We start from the raw sequence: 14,553 nt of genomic DNA, 5'->3' as shown, positions 1-14,553 counted from the left end.
TCCGTGAATTTCAATGCAGAATCATGTCAGCGAGATCTCCTTCCTATTCGATGTAGTCGAATAGAAACAGGAACGGCTTGGCCCAGGCGGGGATCTTTGCCTCGTTCAAAACCACCCAGTCCTACCTAGAGTAGAAAAGCTCAAGTTCCAACTTATAAAAGCTGCCACTTAGAATTTTTTTAATATATTTACTGACTGATTAACTAGAGTTTTTGTTAAATCGAAAGAACAACCCTTTTCCATTTTAAAAAATGGACGCACTTGGGCACAAAAAAAAAAAAAAAAAGAAAAAAAAAAAGAAACCAACTTGGACAATAATGTTAAAATTAATCGTACGTTAGTAAAGGAACATTACAAAATGGAAACAAACAATACCTGTAACGTACTCTGAAAGGACAGAATTCATGGGATACCTGATTCCTAGGCAACGCGACACTGTCACCTCTCTCGCTAGTGGACGAACCCACCGCTTGGCAGGTATATAGGTACACTGCATTCACGTAGACGGTAATTCGATGTCAGTATGGATTTTATTTTTATTATTTTTTTTTTTTTTTATTAATAACAAGATACACAACAGGTAACCATTAACAGTGTATCTGAGATCAGAACAATAAACTAATAACAATAATATGAAATCCAACAGGAAGATAAACATTGATATAGATTCAAACATTAAAATCATATGTACAAAAGAGGATTGTATTAAGTTAAGTTACCGGTAAAACAAGTAATAATTAATCAGTTAGAGAATAGAAAAATAATAAAACACATAAACTACAATAATTAGATCAGAGCTAGTCACTTTGCAGTTTAAGAGAAGAGGCAAACTTGTGGATGGAGTTCATCAGTGACTGAGAGTTGTCAAAGAAGTCAATGAGAGAGTCATTTGCTGATTCTGTTCAGTGGACTGAACTTCATAAAGTCCGTGGTGGCAGAGTCAAGGCGAAACGGTGTAAGGTTCCTAACTCGTTTACAAGGAGCATTGAAGTTGATTTTGCTAAGGATATCAGATGCTTCATAAGTTCCAGTGATTATTTTGGCAAGAAGGGTGATGTCAGCAGTAACTCTTCTGGTGCACAGAGACCTCAGATGAAAGTAATAACACAGCGATTCACAATACGCTGAGTGATAGAATAGAGGATTGCGGTACGTGAGGTAACGGACAAAATTTTTTTGTACTGCTTCAATTTTGTTAGTCTTTGTGTGAGGATTCCAGATGGGTGAACTGAATTCAAGGATTGGCAGAACAATAGTTTTATAAAGGATAACCGCATATCTGTAGTTTTTGAACTTGTATGTGTTCCGTTTGATGAATCCCAGTGTTTTGAATGCTTTGCTGGTCATTTTAAGGACATGAGCATCGAATTTAGAACCGCTGGAGAAGAGAATCCCCAAGTCGTTAACTTGGTCACACCTTTCGATGATCACAGAGTTAATACTGTACCCCGTATTTATTAGTTGTGGAGATCTGCCGGATGAGAAAGAGATTACTTTGCACTTCGAGAGGTTAGCAGACAAGCCATTCAGAGATAGCCACAGAGAGAATTTATTGAGAGCACATTGAAGCTGTTGAGAATCGGTAATCTCCTTCACTGCTGAGTAGATCTTAAGATCATCTGCATACGTCGTGAGTTAACCGACTTTGAAAGAGGGATGATAGTAGGTGCCCGTCGTGAAACAATGCGAGACAGACGTCATCGTGACCATTGACGTCTGCCTCGCATTGTTTCAGCCAACCGGAGAGCGACAGTGGCACAAAACACCGCCGACTTCAACGAAGGAGGCGCCAGAAACGTCTCCACCAAGACCATCAGGCGATCATTAGCCGCAGTGGGTCTCCTGGTCCAATGAGTCCTGTTTCCAGTTATTTCGAGCGGATGGGAGGGTGCATATCTGGCGGAAAACGCGAAGCTATGCACCTGTTATGTCAGCAAGGAATTGTTCAGGCAGGTGGACGTTCGGTAATGTTCTGGGACGTGTTCAACTGGCACACGTTGGGACCTCTGGTACGTCTAGACGCATCTCTGAATGATCCAGGTTACGTATCCATCCTTGCAGACTATCTGCATCCCTTTATGGTCATCGTGCACCTACAAGGCAATGGACGCTTCCAGCAGGACAATTTCCCCTCCCCACAGAGCCGTGGTTATTAGAACATGGTTAGAAGAGCATTCCGCAGATTTTACCACCATGGAATGGCCTCCCCGTTCACCTGGCATGAGCCCCATGGAGTATCTTTGGGATGCTGTGGAAAAGTCCGTTCGAGCTTTGGATCCTCCACCCAGGAATGCGACGGAATTATGGACAGCGGTGCAGCAAGCATGGATGGAAATACCTATTGGACGCTTTCGTGAACTAGTGGACTCAATGCCTCGCCGTGTGACTGCCCTTATCCGGGTGAAAGGTGGGCCTACCCGTTACTAGGTAGGTAGGTATACTATGATTTCTGTTCACTCAGTGTATTACACGTATTTCTTTTTGTTATCCGATTTAGACTTTCATGAGTCATAGTGGCCCAGGTTAATCCGCAACCCGGATAATCGAGAACCTACTGTATATGAGATGAAATTCGCCTTGAAATCTATCTTTAACTGGTATTTCAACACTTGTTTTGCAGGACTGGTTCATCGGTTTTCCAAAGTAAAGACCCATTCCACCGAGTCCGGACGTAAACGTGCTGACTCCACGAACCCAGACCGTCAAGCATCTACAAGTTCTCCGCCTGCTCCTATCGGGAGAGGATTGCCGCTGCTACAGAGGATCAAACTACTCAGAGAACAAGAAATGGCAATGAATAATTCTCCCTCGAGTGAAAGTCAATCTGCAGACAGCAGTAGAAGCTCCTGCAGCTTTCCAATGTTACCCATCCAGAAATCAAATAGCCCTGCGCGTGATGACGGGAAGAGAGAAACAGTAGTATCTGAAAACATCCCACCAATGATAGGGGAAGGCCTTCCACTCCTTGAGAGAATTAAGCTACTCCGGGCCCAGGAGAAATTGGCGTCAAAAAATTCTCCTGCTACAGACCCGGGTTTGTCACAAACGAGTGCCTTGTCAAGAACCGTGGAAAAAACAATTTTGCCATCTCCGCCGACCTTGCCTACCAGTAACCTCCTCCATGGCGGGAGACTGGCGTCCGTCCTGGCGTCGAGAGACAGTAAGTGCCCATTAACTACAGATAGCACCGAAGTTAAATCGCCATCAACTACCCAAAAAGAATTTCACTCTGACTTGCCGCTTCTAAAACGGGTTCTTCTAATGAAAACAATGGAAGATAAACGCGTGCGTGAAGTCCAAAAACAACAAATGCAATTTGGGAAAAGTGAAAGACCAACTAATCAAGAAGTTTCCGGTGCACAAGAATCAACATTTGTGGAGAAAAAAAAAAGTACGAGCGCCGAAGTGCATTCATTACAGGAACGAACCAACAAACTTACTTCACCAACATCAGATGAGAACAACGATAAGGGACAAGGTGGACCTGTTAAGAAATCACCTCCAGGTGAAGAGGTTGGCATCGGGAAAAAGTGTGCAGCACTAACTCTGTCTCAAGCAGTTGCAGTTCCTACAGATAATTCAAAAGGATGTACACCGCAATATGTTGGGGAATCTAACCAACAGCATCACTGTACGACATCTCCAGAAGATACGATAACTTCCCACAGTATGACTCCGGTAACCAAAAGCAAGCCAGAGCTTACGCCACACCCTCCTCTGCCGACGGACAAATCAAAAGGAAAGCAGAAAGATAATAACGGAACGGCAAAGGCTCCTTTTGTTGCCAATGGCGTCCCTTCCGATACTGTTCCCCAAGTAGCTTTCCAAAGGCCAACTAGCGGGAAACAAAACGACGCAACTCAGGATCAAACCTCTCTTCCTCAAGGACAAATTCAATTCAATCGAGAACTTCTACGTTCCAATACTGCCGAAGGTCACGCAGCCCGCCGACACCAACTAGTTCGGATGACAGCCTTACAAGAGGACAGCGACGAGAAGGATGACACTGACACATCAGAAAAGGACAGCGACAGCAGCACTAGCAGGACCAGTGCCATCTTCAGGAAAAGCACTTCGTGTCAGACAGATCAGAAAGTTCTTTCCCCGCATTTTGCCCTGCCCAAGAAAAGCGAAAATGGGTGCAACGACATTTCGTACTCGGATCACAGTGACAGTGTTCAAGATAGCCAAAGCAGACCTCAAATTGGAGATGGCAAATATTTTCCTTTGGAGGATCTCTCCCCTTTTGATGATGGTATCCAGGACTTTCTCTTGAAGATTATGAGAAGTGTCAAGCAAGCAATGAAAGTATACGTGGTAAGTGTTTCTCTGCCTATTTAAAGCCCTGGAAATTTCTAGTTATCTTTCTTAATAAGTTTAAGAAGTGTAATCTTAGTGAAAAACCATCTTTTCTGTTCAGCCTAATTGTTTTCAGAGTTATGCTGAAATAAGTGCTTTGTCAGCATTAAGTTATCGAATTAGTTAAGTTAGCCTTTTGATTTGAGTGTTCCAAACAGAATATGAATATCCTATTCTTTAAACTCTTGCTAGTGATTACATTTATATTAAATTGACCTTCACTAGAAAAAATTTAGATTCGGTTCCTGTATTACACGAGTGGAACATTCGTGGTTTCCTTTCTTCTTCTTTTTTTTTTTTTTTTTTTGTCTTCTCTATCTTGTATGAATGATTCGTTCTCGGTCAATCTGATCTGTATAGGTTCTTTATTAACAAAGAACAGCAAGCGGCCCCTAGCCAGAAACTGGCAAATCCGCTATGTACATGCATAGATATATATACAATGATATATATATGATACAATATATAATGATACATACAATGATATATACATATAATCGTGTTAATTACAATGTTATATGTGTGATGAACATGTATCATGTTCACACAGCAACTCACATCACGTAATTAAACAGAAGTATTACTTGTGTCCCAGGAACCACAAGCCAGCAGTCTTTTCCTATCCTAGGAAGAACGAAAACCGCACCCACTGAAGGTAGTGCTATATACCAATGGGTGTTAGCTAATCCTGTATCCACAGCTGCCCAAACTGGGGTACCAGCTAATAAAAAAAAAAAAAAAAAAAAAAGAGAATAGATGGCAGGCGATATCAGTTTCAAGAGGCTATAGACATTGCAGGTGTTGGGTTGGTTCCTTGTTGTTGATATGTTGATAAACTTGAGAAGAGTTGCTTTCTTTTAGTGAAAACAGCAGAGCAGAACTGTTGTAGAGCTGAGAACGATTGAGAATTTTCAGTCAGCGCCACTTCATTTCCTTCAGAGAAGTTGCTGACAGCAGCTTGTAATGTATTTCTGTCATCGTGGTACAGGTTGCAGCGATACAGAATGTGCGTTAGCCTTCGCTGATGATCTTGTTCTGGTGGTGCAAGGTGACACAAGAGCGGCACTGGAAGCAAAAGCAAATACAGCTCTAGAAAAGCTCCAAAACTGGGCAGCACTCCACAACCTCTCAATTTCTGGTGAGAAAACAAAATCGATTCTCCTCAAAGGAAAGCTACAAATACGCAGGCCTCCAACAATGAAGTTAAATAACATCCCTATACGTCTCTACACAGAAGTCAAATACCTGGGAATCTACATTGACACCGGTCTTACCTTTCACTCTCATCTGAAGTACTTATCCACAAAAATCCGAAAGTATACGGCTATGATAAGAAGAGTCAGCAGAGCGGACTGGGGTTTGAAGCATAAAGCTTTGTCTCTCATCTATAAAGCGGCGTTTCTCCCAATTGTGTGTTATGGAGCCTCAGTTTGGTGTACAAAGGCTATCCTGGAAAAGAACAAGCGTAAACTTGACTCAATACAAAGATTCATGATGTTATCTATCTGCAGGGCATGTCGCACTGTCAGCACCCCTGCCCTACAGGTTATTACTGGATGCTTGCCACTCTATCTTGAGGTGATTAAAAGGGGACTTTACCATCGATTAAAGAAGGGAATTCCGACACAGTTGTTAAATCTTCAACTGCAGCTTACCAATGACCTGAAACAAGAAAGAAAACGTATCTTCACACACCTTCAAGGAATTTGGCAGCATTCATGGGAAACCACGCCCAAAGGAGAAATTACCAGAAGATTTCTCCCATCCATTGACATGACTTTCCCAAAGTCTCCTTCCTGGTTTTCACCTGGTCTGCAAGTTACATTCCTGATCACAGGACATGGGCCCTTTCAACAAAAATTGACAGCAATGGGAATTGAAAGCAACCCATTCTGCCACTGTGGCGAAGAGGAGTCATGGGGGCATGTCATGTATGAGTGCCCTGCTTACGATGATTGTAGGCTCAAATTTTTTACTGAAATCCAGGAGAACCCTCGTAACCATGAAACATACCTGCTTCAGAATGAAACAACATACAAAGCCTTAACGAGTTACGCACAAGCTGTCTTTACCATCAGACGGGGAAAGTTTGCTGAACTTAGAGCTGCTCAGAGCAACGACCTTCAAGTGCAAACACAAACTGGGGTCGGATAGCATTTTCCCAACTGATAAAAGAGTAAGACTGAAGATTAAAATACTATGCTGGCATCATCATGGTTGGCACTCCTTGAAAAGCTGACTCCCAGAGAGTGCTTGGCCTTTGGCACTCGCACAGTGGCGCCTGCCCCTGTGACTCTTTTGATCCCTCTACCCATCCCCTATTTCTCCTTACTCGGGTGGACTGCCTTCTCTATCTGTCCACTTTAGCTTGTTCCTCACATTCAGACCCCCCTTCCTCTTGTTCCCCAGGCCTTCTCTTCTCTTCTCTTTCTCTTTTTTTTTTTTTTTGTTTAACTTGGTCTTCGTCCAGGACGCTCAGGCGACCCTGGCGGAGACCAGCCAGAGAATAATGGGCAGCCTGGCTACCTCCTAGCGGTGTGTGCGGGCAACGTGAGGTCCCACCAGGGGCCCTGCGGCCAAATGCCAGGACACCCAACAGAACCTAACGCAATATGTCATATACAACAGACAACACTTTTCTGGCATTTACAGTAGTTCTGTATTCTTCACAGTGTACATATGGCGCAGATGTGAGAAATCACAGGTGGCGCCTGACCCTAACACTATGCACACTATGCACACTATGTGCGTCCAGGTTTCCTCAGCACCACACAAGCAGAGATTGGTGTCAGACAAGGCAAATTTAAATAGTTTGGAGTTGATGGAGCCGTGCCCAGTAAGTATATACGATGTTGTTAGGCTAGGAGAAAACCATTGGCGGACGCTCTTGTTGAGAGGGAAGGTAACTGCAGGAACAAAAGAGTGGGTGACTTGACCAGTAGTACTGGAATCCCATCGTGATTGCCACACACTGATAAGTTCATTCCAGATTCTCCGTTTCTCGTCTTTGATGTTAGCAGTTAAGTTGCATGAGATGCCGAGAATCTCGCCGGGAACTCCGTGCTTTAGACGATAGCATAGTCCTTTGAAAATTACATGCAGGTCTAGTGGTAAGACTCCAGCAAGGACCTGCAGAGCAGCAGAGGACACTGTCCTGCAGGCCCGGAGCATGGCAAGCAGCATAATCCGTTGAATGGAGATGAGCTTGGAACGGAGTTTAACATTAACGGCTCTATGGAACCAGACTCCCGAAGCATATGTTGTTATTGGTACGAATACTGCTGTATAATATAGTAAGAGAGTCTTCCTGTTTAGTCCCCAGTCCGATTTGGAAATTCGGATAACTGCTGCAGTGAATTTCTTAATCTTCGAGGCGAGGTGATTAATATGAGAGGAGAAGGTTAACCTGTCGTCTAAAATTACGCCAAGATGTTTTAATTCAGGTACAAAAGGGATTTGCTTTCCGTCTATCTTTACATTTGGAGGTCTTCTATAATCTAACTTGCCTTTAAAAATCATCAGTTTTGTTTTTGTGGCAGATATTCGCAGTTTATGTATACTTGACCACTTGATTAGCTGAGAAAGAGTTATATTGGCTGATTGTTCTAGTTGCAGACGTGATCGACCTGGAATTAGAAGAACCAAATCATCGGCGTAGGCGAAGGCAGAGATATTGTCAGGTTTTTGCGTGAGCCAGCTGTCCAGAACTATGTTCCAGAAGAGGGGCCCCAGAACTGATCCCTGGGGGCATCCTCTTGAGATGGTCCTTGAGAGAGATTGCTGTTTTGAGATTACTTGGATGAGTCTATTTTGGAAGTAGCTTCTAATAACTTGGAATAGTTGCTGAGAGCACTTGGCTTTGGTAAGACGATTGAGAGCGCTCTCCCACCAGAGGGAATCGAAAGCTCCCTCGAAGTCAATGAATATGGCCATTTCATATTTTGCCCTCGAAGCTGATATGTGGTTAACTAAAGAGACCAAGGCATCTTCACAGGATTTTCCCTTCTTGAAGCCAAATTGGGATGGAGACATTAAGTTTTGGCCTTCAATTAAATCTGCTACTCTGGGTGCTAACAGTCTTTCAAATAGTTTGCCAAGGTTTGCCAAAAGAGAGATGGGTCTGTATGCTTTGGGATCAGATTTATTTTTGTCCGGCTTGTGAATAATTTTGATCAGAGCTACCTTCCAGAGATTTGGAAATATCCCCTCAGTAAGACATTTGTTGTACATAGAAGTATTTCTGGAAAGATTTCAGCAAATTTGATAATTACAGCATTTTCCACAAGATCTAAACCCGGACATTTATGGATATTTATTTTGCTTAGGGCCAGCTTTAGCTCGGGAAGAGTGAAGAGATCTGTTGCATATGAGGAGTGGTAGGTTGAGTTACTATTCCTGATAGATATTTGTTCTGGAGTTTCTGTGGTGAGATCGTCCAGGGGAAGCAAGCGATCCAGGATGGCGTTAACTGAATCATTCCAGTTAGTGGTTTCTGTGTTGTTGTTCACTACAGTGTTGTACACTTCATGAGAGTGATACTTGTTTTTGCTAATTTTATATAATAGACCCCAGGGATCAGAATTTCCTGTGGAGTGAACTAAGTGTTGCCAGGAGGCAAGTTTTTGTTTTGCAATTGTATTTACGTATTCATTCCGCTGGCCTTTATAGATATTTTTTAGTCTGGTGATTTCTGGTTCAGGCCAGTACCTTCTCCGTTGAAAGTCTCTGCGTGCTTTGTGTACTTTTTTGCGCAGAGTGGAAAGTTCAGCTGTCCACCATGGAACTGTAGTATGCTTGCTAATTTTCTTCTTAGCGGAGCGTTCTGTAGCACGAAGTAAGGCAGCCTGTACATAGAATGCATATTCTGAGGAATTGAACTGGTTCAAAGACCGGCGAGTGTCAACGTTAAAATCCTGGTGAATTGAAGACATAAATAAAGGCCATTTGATGGTTTTGATAGAAAATCTTCTGAGATCTTTTGGAGGAGGAGAAGGAGGGGGACCTGTAGAATTTGAAAGGAGAGATACCTTAAAAGTGATTGCTCGGTGGTCACTGTTTGTGTAGTCAGTATGTATGGTCCAATCAGAGATCCTCGACGACATGGCGGACGTTGAAATGGTTAAATCAATGTTTGATTCTCCGTGGACGTTTGAGAAGGTATGCGGTTGGTTGGGTAAGTTGTGCAGATTTAAATTGTAGGTGAATAAAAATTCCTCCAAAATCCTACCTCTGTTGTCCAAGACACTGCTGAACCATAAGAAAGATTTTGCGTTTGAATCAGTTGTAATTATTAAATATGTGGGATTTAAAATAGCAAACACCTGTTCTAGATATCTTTGTGATAAATTAATATCTGCTGAAGGTGGACAATATAGTGACAGTAAGTAGAACGAGAAAGTTGATGTAGAGACTAAAATACAGGTGGAATTTTGATTACATAAGCCAGAGATAACAGTGATATCCAGCTTGTTGTTGAATATGACGATGGCAGATTTAGGATTTGTTGCAGAGGACTGGATGATTCTTGTAGTCATGGGATATCCCATAACTTTGGAAGATTGCCCATAAATGTGCTTGGAGAAATAAGGTTCCTGAATGCATATTATATCAAATAAATTTTCTGTTGCAATGAGCCTGATCTCATCAGCAACGCATCTAGAGTGTTGTGCATTGATCTGCATGATTGTAAGTTGGAAGGGGCAGTCTGGTTCGCTGCCTAGCTATGCAGAGAGAGGCACACTGTCCGTCCTTGGTCTCGGGATCGCTTGTACCGCTGGCTGTTCATTATGATTGCCAAACGATGGCATTACCAAGAGACCTGCGGGCCACATATCTGTGTTTAGATATCTTTCTATATTGGGACTTTTGATCTTAATCCGGAAAGAGGAATAGGATGGATGCCTGGTATGGACCTTTATGGGGGTACCGGGTATGTTGAGCTGCTTCAGAAGGTTTTCGATTTGTTCTACTGTTGTTTCCGGGCATAGTCGACTTATAAAAATGCTGGTAGGCCTTGCCCTCCTTCCTCTACGCTGCACTGTTTTGATACCCAATGTGTTCGGATTAGAGCCAATAACTGCATCACGATTATGAGCTGCTTGGGTGAAGAAGGTCTTGTCTTGCTTGGAAGTAACGTTACTGTTGATAGGTGTTGATTTCATTCTCCATGCTCTTGGTTCAACTGTCTTCTTAGAACTATTTTCAAACGGCATGTTGTGACCATCAGTTGTATTTGTTGAATTACTGTCCATTGTTGGTCGGAAGTAATGCTGTTGTATGTTTTGCTGCAGATAGCTCGATTTGGGCTGTTTGGAATTTTTGTAGTTCAGTTCTGAACCTCTGACGGCCGCTTTAGTTGGTCTTTTGGTGTTCTGATGCGTTATTACTCCTTGTGCAGCTGGTAACTGGTGTGTAGTCTGATTCGGTCTGTTTAGCTGAGAGGATCTGTCTCCTCTTAATAAGGAGTCTGGAGTTTTTCTTTGTGTGATTTTTTTGATAAATTCTAAATAGTCAGAATTCCTCAGCATTTCTTCAAGGGGACTAGAGACCTCAAAAGCAGGTTTATTATTATTATTATTAATCGGCACCTGAGGTTGCTGCGGTACAGTCTCACTGGGCGCGGAAGAGACAGGATCTGATGTTTGAGTACCCACTTCCCTTTTGAGTATGGCTTCCTTTTCTTTTCTTGAGCTATTCGGGGTTCTTGGGTATGTTTCAAGAGTATCGGCTATTCTGTTAATGCCTTCAAGTATCATCTCAATGCCCTTTGTTTCATGCCCTTCTCTGTGTAATATTAAATCCTCAATTTTCTCGAGACGTTGTACCCAGTTTTCTAGTTTTTTCCCATTGGCCGATATATATTTTTTAAAATTATTTATCTCGCTAATACAAGTGACATGAAAATCTGAATTTTTTCTTTTTTTATCTCTGTTTTTGCTACCGGGTTCAAAGATCGCAACAGATCGTGGTTTATGGTCTTCTGTGTGGGTTACTGCTCCGGGCGTCCTCGGTTCAGGTATGCCGTCCGAAGAATCAGGGTGTCCAATAATTGTAATATTATCTCGCGTATTCTTTGCTTTTCCAAGTGTTTTCTTCATTGTGGTTTTCCTGTACGGAAATCTGAAAGTGCTGGTCGGGGAGTTATTCCTAGAAACCCTAGAGCTACATTTAGTTGGCTGAACACCGGAGGCACGTATTGGCCTGTCACTTAGACGTTTTAATTGTGCACATTCCTTTCGTGGGCAGGTAGAAGATTTAGATTTCTTCATTGTTCGGCCAAATGGAAATTTCCAGACAATTGTTTACAAGCCCTAAGGATACTTGTAGGGTAGATCTATACTTGGACTTGGGGGAAAATTCCTAAGGGAATTGATTGGATTATCTCAACTGCAGGGTCTATACTAGCACTTTTAACCTTGGAAGCCTATTGTTCCAGAATTCTGGCAATCAGCAGTAACATTATCGGCCGTCTAATATTAATTTTAAAATTGAAATTGCACTGTACCTGTTACTTGTGGAATTAGCATTAGCATTAGCATTAGCATTAGTAGAGGCATTTGATGCAAGAAAGCAAGCTTATGCAGCATCAGCCAAAAAAAAAAAAAAAAAAAAAAAGTAACATAAATAAATAAAAATAACCACTTCCACTTCACCCCTCTGTTCGTTCGAAATACCTGTCCAGCTGAGCCTTAAACTTATTTAGGCTATCAACTTCCACGACAAGGGATGGAAGTCTGTTCCACCCACCAACCACCCGCTGGCTAAAGGCAAATTTCCGCACATCTATCCTACATCTGTCTTTCCTCAATTTGAATTTATGCCCTCTCAGGTGATTTTTCTGAGCTAGAGGAAGAATCCCATCAGCATTGAGCATGCTCAAACCATTCAAGGCTTTGTACACCTCTATCAGATCACCCCGCTGGTGCCTAGTTTCCAGACACTGTAATTTGCAAAACTTAAGCCTTTCTTCGTAAGAGAACCCCTTTGTCCCATTCACCAATCTAGTTGCCCTTCTCTGTACTCGTTCCAGCAGCTCTACATCCTTCCTGAAATGAGGCCTCCAGGCCTGTATACAGTACTCTAGGTGTGGTCTGACCATTGCCTTATACAAGGGAATAATCACCTCCTTATCCCTGCTAGAAAAATTCCTATATATCATTGACAATACACCATGAGCTACTCTTGCAGCTCGTCTGCACTGCTCAGAGAACTTCATATCTGCCTGCACCACCACCCCCAGGTCCCTTTCATTCTCTACCACTGTCAGTGTAGTACCACAGAGTTGATACGTTGCTCTGGGGTTGCTGTTTCCCATATGTAGTACTTTACATTTGTCAATGTTAAACTTCATTTGCCACCTCGAAGCCCATCTGCTCAACCTTTCCAAATCCTGTTGCAGCAGCATAGTGTCAGTAGTGTCCTTGACAACCCTGCCAACCTTCGTATCATCTGCAAACTTGGACATTAAGCCTGATATACCATCATCAATATCATTTATAAATACAGAAAACAATAAAGGCCCCAATACTGAACCCTGAGGGACTCCACTAATAACATTAGTCCACGATGAGCAGTGTCCATTGATTACCACTCTCTGTCTTCTCCCCCTCAACCACCCCTTTATCCATAGCAGCAACTTGCCTCCAATGCCACACTGCTCCAATTTGTGCAGCAGTCTTCCATGTGCAACAGTATCAAAAGCCTTTCTAAGATCCAAGTATATAATATCAAAGTTATTCCCTGCATCCAGTTCTTTTGTGACTGCATCATAGTATCCAATCAAATTGGTCAGGCAAGACTTCCCCTTAACAAAACCATGCTGTGTCCTAGCTATAACTGAAGTCTTGTCTAGATGATCCTGCAGTGCTTCTTTCACCAGTGCCTCCATTAATTTTCCGGGAACAGAAGTTAAACTCACAGGTCTATAATTACTTGTGTCAGCCTTTGATCCCCCTTTGTGAATTGGGGTCACATTTGCACATCTCCAGTCAATGGGTACCTCCCCTGAGTCCAAGGAAGCTCTCATAATTATGGCTAAGGGTTTGCTTACCTCCTTTGCTGCCTCCTTTAATATAACTGGATAGATCCCATCCACCCCAGGTGCCTTTCTTGTGTTTATCTTCAACAATTTCTCCTCCACTTTGCTCTCAGTTATTACAAGATTCTCTAGCTTACTGCTAGAGTTGAATACACCTCTGGCATTCCCCTCGCTGAATAACTCCTCATGTGTGAATGTCGATGCAAAATATTCATTTAGTTTGTTAGCTACCCGAGCAGGGTCATCAACAGTTGACCCATCGATCTCAAGTGGACCAATCTGATTCATCCCCTTCCTTCTAGAGTTTACATAAGTAAAGAACTCTTTGCTGTTTTTCTTCGCATCCCTTGCCAAGGATCTCTCGTAATCTGCCTTCGCCTGCCTAACCTCCTTTGTAACTTGGTTACAGATCAACTTGTATCTATCATAGGCATCCGTGTCACGTGTTAATTTGTATGTATCCCATGCATTTTTCTTCTCTGCCATATGCCTCATTAGTTCATCTGACAACCATTTAGGCCTAAACCTTGAACAATATTTCTTAGTTGGTATGTAAAGCCTAGTAGCTTCCACGATAAGTTCTTTGAATGCTTCCCATTTTGAATTTGCTGTTGGCAATATCATCAGTTGATCCCACTGTATAGAATTTAAATACTGTCTCAGTCCATTGTCGTCGCCTTTACGAAAGCAATACCCCTTCCCTTTACCCCTAATGGTAGTTACCTCTTTGAGTAACTCCCACTTCAGCACACTGTGATCACTGCCACCAAGTGGTTCATTTATCTGCAGATTCTTAATGCATGAAGAATCACTACTGATAATCAAATCAAGAGTATTACTCCCTCTAGTTGCCTCCCAAACATGCTGATGTAGAAAACAATCATCCAATAAATCCACAAAAGCCTTGCTACTGTGTGAGTGACCAGCCCCCAAATTCCAGTCAATATCTGGGAAATTAAAATCCCCCATTATAAGACTCTCTGATTTACTGGCCCACTCTATTTCTCCGAACAGTTTCTTATTATACTCATCAGAGTCATTAGGCCTATAGCACACTCCTACTCTCAATTTTGATCTCCCAATGCTTATGTCACACCAAACTGACTCGACACTGCACTGTCCAGCGATGTCGACTGGCTTCACTTCCTTGGATTTTA

General features: G+C 42.5%; 1 protein-coding gene across 1 annotated transcript in view; it reads left to right on the top strand.

Moving 5' to 3' along the window:
* Positions 1-14,553, top strand: part of Cngl (Cyclic nucleotide-gated ion channel-like) — a gene marked incomplete at its 5' end in the record, with an annotated part of 316,907 nt that overhangs the window by 262,982 nt on the left and 39,372 nt on the right. The window contains one exon of the mRNA XM_090368676.1: positions 2,621-4,317. Within this exon, the coding sequence (XP_090224802.1) occupies positions 2,621-4,317 (1,697 nt within the window). The remainder of the gene's footprint in view (positions 1-2,620; positions 4,318-14,553) is intronic.

The sequence above is a fragment of the Mastigoproctus giganteus genome, chromosome 1 (genome assembly GCF_048544385.1).
Source record: "Mastigoproctus giganteus isolate SK-2022 chromosome 1, ASM4854438v1, whole genome shotgun sequence".
In the NCBI taxonomy this organism is placed as follows: domain Eukaryota; kingdom Metazoa; phylum Arthropoda; class Arachnida; order Uropygi; family Thelyphonidae; genus Mastigoproctus; species Mastigoproctus giganteus.
The sequence above is the reverse complement of the archived record's forward strand: the minus strand, read 5'-3'. Positions and strand labels throughout refer to the sequence as shown.